This window comes from Mustela erminea, chromosome 7 (assembly GCF_009829155.1).
Source record: "Mustela erminea isolate mMusErm1 chromosome 7, mMusErm1.Pri, whole genome shotgun sequence".
NCBI classification, from domain to species: Eukaryota; Metazoa; Chordata; class Mammalia; order Carnivora; family Mustelidae; genus Mustela; species Mustela erminea.
In genome coordinates this window covers 48,181,035-48,191,301 of record NC_045620.1, presented here as the reverse complement: position 1 = coordinate 48,191,301, position 10,267 = coordinate 48,181,035, and the positions used below count along the sequence as shown (strand labels likewise).

General features: G+C 40.4%; 1 protein-coding gene and 1 pseudogene across 1 annotated transcript; both read left to right on the top strand.

Moving 5' to 3' along the window:
* Positions 1 to 1,440: 1,440 nt before the first annotated feature.
* Positions 1,441 to 1,972, top strand: LOC116596349 (annotated as a pseudogene).
* An 851-nt stretch (positions 1,973 to 2,823) lies between these two features.
* On the top strand, positions 2,824 to 4,942 carry CST11 (cystatin 11). The gene is given in 3 exon segments (XM_032353678.1): positions 2,824 to 3,048; positions 3,669 to 3,773; positions 4,859 to 4,942. Coding segments are annotated over 3 exon segments (414 nt in total).
* The last annotated feature ends 5,325 nt before the right edge of the window (positions 4,943 to 10,267 follow it).

Genomic DNA, 10,267 nt, shown 5'->3' with positions numbered 1-10,267 from the left:
CAGAGAGAGCTGGAGTGGGAAGGTCCATACACTTTAGCTTAAAGAAACCAATGGATTCCCAGGGAGCAAACAACCAGATGGAAGACATCTGGGGCAAACAATCAGATGGAATGCTGCTGGGATTGACAGAATAACTTCCCCCCAGAATGTTCTGGTCCAATTCCTGGAATCTGTGAACAGGCTGCCTCCAAAAGCAAAAGGAATTTGCAGGTGTGATTAAGCTAAGGCTCTTAATATGGATAGATGAACCTCAATTATCTGGGTGGGTTGAAATAATTACAAGGATGCTTGTGAGAGGGAGGTAGAGAGTCAGAGAAGGACAGGTGGTAGAAGAATCAGAGGTCAGATGAAACATTTAAAGATGCTACACTGTTGGCTTTGAAGATGGGAAAGGAAATATAGGCTAAGGCATGCAGGTGGCCTCTACAAGCGAGAAAATGAGAGAAATCGGTTCTTCTCCAGAGCTTCCAGAAGGAATGCAACCCGGCTAACACCTTAATTTTAGAATTTGTAATCTCCAGAACTGTGAGATAATAACTGTGTGTTGTTTTTAAGCCAGTGTTGATGATAACTTATTACAGCAGCCCTAGGAAACTAACACAGCTTCCAAGAGAGCTGTGGAGGAGAGGTTACTAGCAGTGGAGGCTGGGGTAGAGCCAGGAAGGGACTCACAAGAACTGTATACTGCATAATTCCCAACAAGTCCAGAAGCACTGCAGCTGGTGCCATGTAGGAACTTCTCAGTATCTCCACCCCTTCTTTTTCTCCTCATCCCCACATCAGAAGGGTCCTGAAGTAAGATGGTAAGATGAGGCAGATGGAACAGATGGGGAAAATGAAAAAGGAGCTATCACTCTTCCCTGTAGGCAGGCCTCCAGGAGGAAGAAGTATAGCATCACAACACAATCCAAGCTCTAACCACCTGGAGAGACTGGTTCTTGATTACAAGACTGAGGTTGTATGTATTGTCTGAGAGTGCCCTAAAAGGTTACAGGGGACAAATAGCATAGCCGGAGCTATTCAATGGGACAGTGGAAAGTGAATATAAAGCTGTCTCATGACTTCATGCATACATGGAGTCTGCTTCCCATATGGGGCACATCTTTTGTTATCTGAAAACCATTGGCTTCTCCAAGGGAGGCCATGCACCTCCCAAATTTAAGAGTTCTTAACACAGGGTGTCATCTGGGTGGCTCAGAAGATTAAGCGTCTGACTTTAGCTCAGGTCATGATCTCGGCGTCCTGGGATTGAGCCGGGCTCCTCATTCAGCAGGAGCCTGCTTGTTCTTCTGTCCCTCCCCTTGCTTGTGTTCTCACTCTCTCTCAAAAATAAATACATTAAAAAAAAAAAAAGGAAAGAGTTATTAATACAGGCTGTCGCACCACTGCCATCATCGTGCCAACCCCTTGGATCTCAACAAAGCTGGATGATGTTTCAGAATGGCCGACAAGCCTATTTGAGAGCAGATTGCATCCAGATTCATTCAATATGACAGGAACCAACTGGGAACAATTTATATTGACCCATCATGCCTTAAATGGGAGGGACAGCAATTCCTGAGGAAAGCTGCCATTGTGGAGAGGTTGTCTAGTCTTCCATTCCAGAAAACCCAGTGCAGCATCACAGTGCAGAACCAGCAGCCCATGCCAGATAGCTGCATCAACAGCATGGTTGTGGGCCAGCTCAAGGCTGATGAAAACCCCATTGTGGGGTTCTACCAGATCTTCCCATTAAAGAACATTGCCAATGCTTGGCTTTGCACCAGTCACATGTTCAAGGCTTTCCCTGCACAACTTCAAATGGTTTCCTCCCAGCCAAGCACTTCTGCTGTTCCTCTTTTCTCCTCTTCTTTATACTATTCACATTCCTCCAGATATTCAAAATATTATACACAAACGATCAGGGTCATGGTGGGAGTGGGCTCAGTGTGCTGCTGCTATGGAGGTATTGGGCATGACGTTTGGACACTAGCTGCATCTGACAAAGTCTGTGTTGAACCAGCACATACCTTGGAAAGACTTAAGTAATGCAAAAGCTTGTCCTTTTATTTCCTTATTTTTAACCTACTGGCAAGTTGCCCTAATAACTCAGAAGTGAAGGGAAAGGTGGCTGCCTAACTGCCTGGATATTCATCTGTTCAGATGTTTCAATGTCTCATGATACAATAACATCACAAATATTTTCTTTAAAAAAAGAATTATTAACACAGAGGAAGAGACCAAGATTTAGGCCTGAAGGAAAGGTGATATCCTGGCCAGGCAGAGTATAAGGAAAGGGTGATAAGAAGAGTCCAAGAGAAAGGCAAAGGACAGAGAGGATGTGGTGTTCACTTGGCTGACCTGTTTGTGCCCCACTGCCCTGTGATCCAGCATCCCCCATGTCTCCATTGCTTTCTGTCACTCCAGACCACCCACGGTGCTGGCTGAGATGGGTTCAATAGACAGATGCACCTGGCCTGGCTTCCACCCAGATCATGCTGGGCAGCAAGGCATACCCAGCATGGGGTAGCAAGAGGGTGTGTGTTGCTAAGATGGAAGCCCCCAAAAGAGAAGAGATGAGTATTTGCATAAGTGTATGTGTGTGATAGGTGAATGTATGCAAAAAGAAGAAGAGAAAGTGGGACTGAACTTGCCAACCATGACAGAGTATTCCTGCTCATCCACCAGGTCCAGCTATAGTAGAGAGGGTGGAGGAGGAGGGCTGTGGGTTTCAATTACTGACCATTTAAATATGGCCAGGCAAGGAAGGTCAGTGGGATCCTGCTTGGCCCTGGAGGGTAAGGGGGGGTTGGTTTCTTCCTATCACTCCCCAGGTGAGGGACAATGGCCAGACTCTGGCAGGTCCCACAAATCCTGCTGGCCATACTGGTATCTCTGATGGCCCTCACCTACCAAGAGAAAAGGAAAACCTTTCTGAGGGTCAAAGAAGTTCCTGCATCAGAGTGCTATGTGGCAGCCACTATGCAGTATGTGATCAATGACTTCAATGAGAAGAGTGATGACAAGTACAGTTTCCAGATTGTGCATGTCCTGAAGGTCCAGAAGCAGGTCAGTGCAGCCCCCTCTCCTAGCCATGCCTTTCCAAAGGGGACAGTCCAAAGGGGATGCCCATACAAGTGAATTTCAGCCTCATTTAGTTTCAAGTGGGAATTTTAGGAGAAACATAAATTCACTGACATGGATGAAATTACTTAAATGACACCTAAGAGCAGGGGTTAACAGATCATACCCCAGGAGCCAAATATTGCCTGACTGAAACTTTTGTAAATAGTTTTATTGCTACCCAGCCATGTCATGCATGCACACATCATCTAGGGCTACTTTTGAGCCACAGCAGCTAAGTTGAGTACTTGTAATTGAGATTGCATGGATTGCAAAGCCTAAAAGATGGACTATCAGGCCCTTTACAGACAGTTTACAGACCCTTGGCCAAAACAATTAGTATCATTTGAGTTGCCCAAGGGGTGCCTTTGCCCAGAGATTGGTTTCTGGAGAATTCTCTTTGAATGGCAAAAGGACAGGAGTCAAATAAGAGGGGGAGAGACAAGCCCACCAATTTGTCCAGGAAGGAGTACTTGACCTTGGGCACCATGCAAAGGAGTTTTTGCCACAAGAAGCTACAGAGAAAGGAGAAGTCCTTTAATCTCCTTGCCACTTGCTCCCCACAGATTACCAACCATGTGTAGTATCATGTGAACATGGAAATGCGGCAGACCACCTGTCAAAAGTTTGAGACTACTAACTGCTCCTTTCAGGAAGGAGAGATTTATAAGGTACTGTGTGAATGCACATTAATTCAGGAAGAACTCACTGGGGTTTTCTGTGGTATTAGGATGAGGGAGGGTAGAATTACTGGGGGTATATTCAAGCCTGCTTGAAAAGAATGCATAGATAACAATGACTTACACAAAGAGGAGAAGTGAAGGTAAGAGTGACCAAGATCCTACTTGGCAGGCATTGCTCCTTTGTTGCTGAAAGAATTTGGGAGACAAGGAGAGTCAGGAGTCTGAATAATTGACTATAACAACAGGGTAAAATCAGAAGATCTTTTTGATGTGACTAAGCTGATGGAATTGGTATTTTGATTCCAATTTTAAAAGAAATGTAAGTGTGTAAGCCTCCTACCCCCAACCCTGGGCTTTCAAATGAAAAGCAAGAAAACAAAATCAAACTAAGAAACTGTTTATTAATTTTTCATTATGGGATAAAAGAGAAGTGAAAAAGAAAAACAAAATCTTGAGAGAGAATAGGGACAAGGGAAGGAGGGAGAGGGTGTGATGAATCAATGGATGAACAAAGAGAAATGCAGGGAAGGAAGGATAGATGGTGATGGGTGGGTTCAAGTAGATGGATTCAAGTGGATGGATGGATGGATGGATGGATAGATGGATGGATGGATGATGGATGGACGGATGGATAGATGGATGGATGGAGAATGGATGGACGGATGGATAGATGGATAATGGGTGGATGGACAATGGGTGGGTGATGAATGGATAGATGATGGATGGATGGATGAGGCCAACAAAGGCTATGTAAGGGAAAGTATGAAGTAAATGACACGTGAGTAAAAATAAGGAGGAAAAAAGAATCACTGGTTTCTATTATGAGTATGGCAGGATGGAGCCTATTTTTAGTCTCCAATTATCACCATAAACAGAAGGATGTTTTAGGGAATGATCTCACTAATTATACTATCAAGTGATTGAAATCAAAATAAAAGTCAAATCATGTTTGGATGGAGGCATGGTGAAGTGGTGTCATTTCCCCAACTACATGTGTTATATCCTCCTCCTGCTCCTTTAAAATTTTCACTTTGCATGTTGAACTTTTTTGAATACTGTTTTTGTTTTTTTAGCAAATTGAATGCTTCCACTCAGTGTTTGTTGTTCCTTGGTTTGAAAAGTACAGAATCCTGAACAAAAACTGCACCAATGGCTAGGTGTCCCGGAGCATGTACCTGCAATCACTATACATGAAAGTATCCTGCAATAAGCAGTAATTCTCAATATAGAAAATAAATATTTGTCGAACTATTATCTTAACACTCTTAGTGTTTATGATTCCACTCTTTTTTTTTTGCCAGATTCTTCAGTTCATAATGATATAATCTGAAGTTACTCAGGGCAAGGGCAGTTTGGGGATTCTAATGAGGCAATGTGGATAATTCCTGACCTTATAGACTATACTTGCATGACAGCAGAATTTCAACCCCAGCCTCATTTCAAGTAGGAGTCTTTAGACTGTAGAATAAGTAGAAGATGAGAAGGAGGAGGGGAAAAGCTGAGGTTACTTATCTGATCAGACAAAATCTGTTTGCAAGTGTGACCTACAATGCATTCTCTGAAGGGCCCAATGAGGAGGATCCCTTTTCTTGCTTAAAGTGTTGAATAAGGACAAATAATACAAGTAATTTTAAAAGATGAGAGTCTTTGTTACCGATAAGGACTAAGTTGGGTGATGTGTGTTATTTTTTCAGGACAATGAACTGTCTAATACCAAACTATAGATTTATACCCCTAGCCTCAGCAAAATTGGATCAGGGCACGTCTCTTCACAGAGGACTTCACTTGGAGTTACCAGGGGAAATATGTGCCCATGTGGGCACATATTCATCCCAGATAGACCCATCAGAATAATTCCTCCAAGAGACAAATGATTGAAGGTGGAGAGAAACTAGGAAGACTATAAAGGGACTCCCTTTCCACTGGTGCCATATTAGTAGTGGGGACTGAACATATACACACACCAAGCCAACAGTTTGATTCAGGATTTCAAATAGTGTCACCAACTTCATCTCTCCACTCCACTTCTTCCATGTGGTCTCAGAGGGCTGCCAGCTGGGTCACATCTGTCCTCATTCACATCCAGCAGGGGAGAAAAAGATCTCATTCCCAGGAACTGAGGAAAAAGCCTTATGGCTTAATACTACTGGGGAACTTTAGGGACATTATAAAACACACACACACACACACACACACACACACGCACGCGTGCACTCACAACTTTCTAATTCTTACACACACATGCGTGCACAATCACAACTTTCTCTTACACACACACACACACACACACACACACACACACATATCTACCTGAAGGGAGAGGGAGTAAGGTATTTATGCTACAGCCCAGTTAGTCATTGACTGCATAAAAGCTCCTATAGGAGAAATTAATTCCCCAAAACCACTGGTATGGGGTGGCTTGAGGGCAGAGAAGGCAGCCAGAGATGAAGGGGCGTAGGTGCTGCATTTGGAGCTGACATGCATAGTAAGATAAGACGTAGGAGGATAAAGGCAAAGTGTCAACGGGGTACTCTTTCTACATGTGGACTGTGTACAGGGATTCAAAATAGACACATCAAGTCTCTACCAGATAGAGAGAGCCGGGAGCTTTGAAAGAAAAGTATTTTTGCCTCCTACACTTCCTACCAAAGTTCTGGAATGCTCAAGACCCCATTCCAGGTGGTGCTCAGATAAAACTCCCCTCCATGAACTATTCAGGAAAATGTTAACATAGTTTCCTCATCTTTAATTGAAAATAACAGTACCTATTTCTTGGGGGTAGTTATAAATATCAATGATGATAGTGCATGTAAACTACTTAACAAAACAAATATTCAAATGGATGGTAATGATTAGTAAGAATGCTGGCAGTAGCATTAATACTTTAATATTAATCAGTCATACAACTATTTGCTGGTGTTTTGGCTGCTTTGTCTGAAGGCAAAGTTTATTAACCTGGGCTAGAATAAAAGAAAGTTAGAACATTTATGTCCATTGATTCTTTTGGATTTATCAGGCCAAGTTTTTTTAATTTATTTTGAAACAACAAAAAGAAGACACTTATCAGATAGTACAGGGGGGTCTCTTGTATGCTTCATTTATTTTCCTTGCATGGTCACATCTTTTGTAGTTATAGAAAAATATCACAAGCAGGAAATTGACACTGTTATAGTTTGCATGTGTGTCATTTTGTCATCTGTGTAGATTTGTGTGACTGTAATCACAATCAAGATATAGAACTATACTGTCATCATGAAGTTGCTCTGAACTAACCCCTATACAGTCACAACTCCCTTTCTTCACCATCTGAAACTCCTTGAAGCCACTAATTTATTCTCTCTTTGGTTGTACCATTTTGAGAACGTTATATAAATGGAATCAAGTATGTGACCTTGATGCCCTTGGAATCCATCCAATGTGTTTCATGTTATCAGTAACTTGTTTAATTGTTGAGTAGTATTCCATGGTATACGATACCATCACAGTTTGTTTAATTATTTACCTATTTTAGGATGTGTTTGTTGTTTTCAGCTTTTACAAATAAAGTTTCTGTGAACAATCATATATGAGGTTTTGTGTGGAGGTAAGTTTTCATTTCTCTGGGTTAAATTCTGAGGAGTGCAATTGCTGCACCATATAGTAAAGTATATTTTTGGACTTTCTCTCTTTGAAAAAGAAACTGCCAAACTATTTTCCCTCTGTAATGTCCCTCTGTATCCCTGGTAATTTTCTTTGCTCTGAGATCTACTTTATCTGATATTAATATAGCTTCTCTCGCTTTCTTCTTCTTCTTCTTCTTCTTCTTTTTTTTTTTTTTAGTTCTCCAGGTGAGAATTTATTTTTTACTTTTTATTTATTTTTATTTTATTTTTTTAAGATTTTATTTATTTATTTGACAGACAGAGATCGCAAGTAGACAGAAAGGCAGGCAGAGAGGAGGAGGCAGGCTCCCTGCCAAGCAGAGACCCTGATGCGGGACTCGATCCCAGGACCCTGGGATCATGACCTGAGCTGAAGGCAGAGGCTTTAACCCACTGAGCCACCCAGGTGCCCCATCTCTCTCTTTCTTCTAATGTTCACATAATATAACTTTTTCATCTTTTCACTTTCAACTCACACATATGATTATATTTGAAGTAAGTTTCTTGTAGATAGCATTTAGTTGTGTCATGTTTTATTTAATCCACTTCACCAATCTTTGTCTTTTAATTTGCTTATTTAGACCATTTACTGTAGATTGCACATTCAGTGTAATTGCTGAAAGGAATTATGTCTATTATTTTATTTTTTCTTCTCTCTGTGTTTTGTTTCTGTTTTATAAATATATAAAAATATATAAATTTATAAATACAAATTTATAAATTTATAAATATATAAAAATATATAAATTTGTTTCTGTTTTATAAATACATTGACATTATAAATACATAACTTGTCATTCAACTGGTGCTGATTTCTTACCAGTTTGAATGAAATGTAGGAAGTTTACCTCCCTTTATACCCCTTTATTATTCCTCATTTACAAATGTCCTAAATATTTCTTCTGTATACATTGGGAACCACATCAGGAAATGATATATTTTTGCTTTAACCATCAGACATAATTTAGAAAACTCAAGAGAAAGAAATATTATTGTATGTACCTATATTTTTACTTTTTAAGTTTTTCTCTTCTGATACTTTAAGATCCTTTTTTTAAAAAGTTCCTTTATATTTAGAGAACTTCTTTTAGCTGTTATTTTAAGGTGGGTCTTCTGGTGCAAATTCTCTAGTTTCCTTCCATGTGAGAATGACTTATTTCCCCTTTATTCCTGAGGGATATTTTTGGTGGATACAGGATTCTGGATTGACAGTTTCCTTTTCTTTTGGCTCCTAAACAACATTGTAACACTTCTAGTCTCCATGGTTTATTATGAGAAATCTGTTGTCATTCAAATTGGAGTTTCCCCCCTATAGGTAAGGTGCCTTTTCTCTTTCACTGCTTTCAAGATTGTTTTCTTTATCTTTAAATTTCAGAAGTTTAACTCTGATGCATTTTGCTGTACATCTCATTGGGTTTATCCTGTTTAGTATTTACTCACTTTAGTAATACACATTTGAGTAACATACATTCACTTTGATACTATACGTTTATGTTTTTTGCCAAATTTGAAAAGTGATCAATCTTGATGTCTTCAAATAGTTTTTTAGTCCCCCTTTCTCCTATCTTTCTGCAATTCCAGTGTGTTGGATATTTTGTAATAGTTTCAGCAGTTTCTGAGGCTCTGTTCTTTTCTACTCAGTCGACTTTCTCAATATTATTCAGATTGGATAGTTTCTATTATTCTCACTTCTGCTTTATTTATTTTTTTCCTTTATTCCTCCCATTCCACTAGTGAGCCCACACATTTAATTTTGTATTTCAGTTATTTCACTTTTTAATTCTAATATTTCCACCTGTTTTTTTCTTTACATCTTCTATTTCTTTGCTGAGATTGTCTGTATTTTAGCTGAGACTTCCCATTTACTCATTTGTTTGAGGCATGTTGATAATTGATCATTGCAGCCTTTTTATGATGACTGCTTTAAAATCCTTATCAAATGGTGGGTATCCATCCTTTCTGATGGCTGAGTAATATTCCTTTGTATATATGAACCGCATCTTCTTTATCCATTCATCTGTTAAAGGATATCTTCCCTTCTTCCACAATCCTTATCAGATGATTTTAAGATCTGTCTCATCTCTATGTAAATATCTGTTCCTTTTCTTTTCTCATTTAAGTTGACATTTTACTTAGTAGGACAAGTGATTTTCTATTAAAACCTGGATGTTTTCATATTGTACTTCTGGATCCCACTTATATGTCTCTTAGAAGGCCTCCTCTGACAGTGCTATATAGGGAAGAGGAACACCATCTCATCACTCCCAAGTGGGCAATGAAGGCTAGGTTCCTCATTCAGCCTCTGTTGACACAGGTCAGGGAGATTCCTCATCACAGCTGGGTGGGATGGGAACTCAGCCTTTTGCCCCACCCCCAACCCAGGCTCAGTGGGGAAAAACAGAACTCCAGGCTCTATGTGGCCTCCACTATCACCACAGGGAATGTGTGTGGGGAGCAGGGGGGTCGTAACACTCAATGAGGTGAAAGCTCTGCACCCTACTTGGCTTTCTGTGACACCATTTCAACATGAGTATTGGGCTCCTCATTACAGTCTCAAGAGGTTGAATATCTACTTTCCCTACTCACCCTTTGTCGGGGGTCAAGGGATTGTAGAGCCTCATTTTTTCCTTCAGTATTTGCAGGGAGTAAAGCACTTATCTAAATGTTCTCTGTTCCAATGGGGTACCCCATCCTGATCTTTTGGCCAGAGAGAGCACGTTTTTCCTGAGACTTTTTTTATCTGCCCCTATTGTCATTTCTAGGTTTCCCTCTTCCTCATCTCCAAGTCTGAGCTACAAAGCACAAAGGAAACACAGGGTATAAACTTCCTATAGCTGCTGT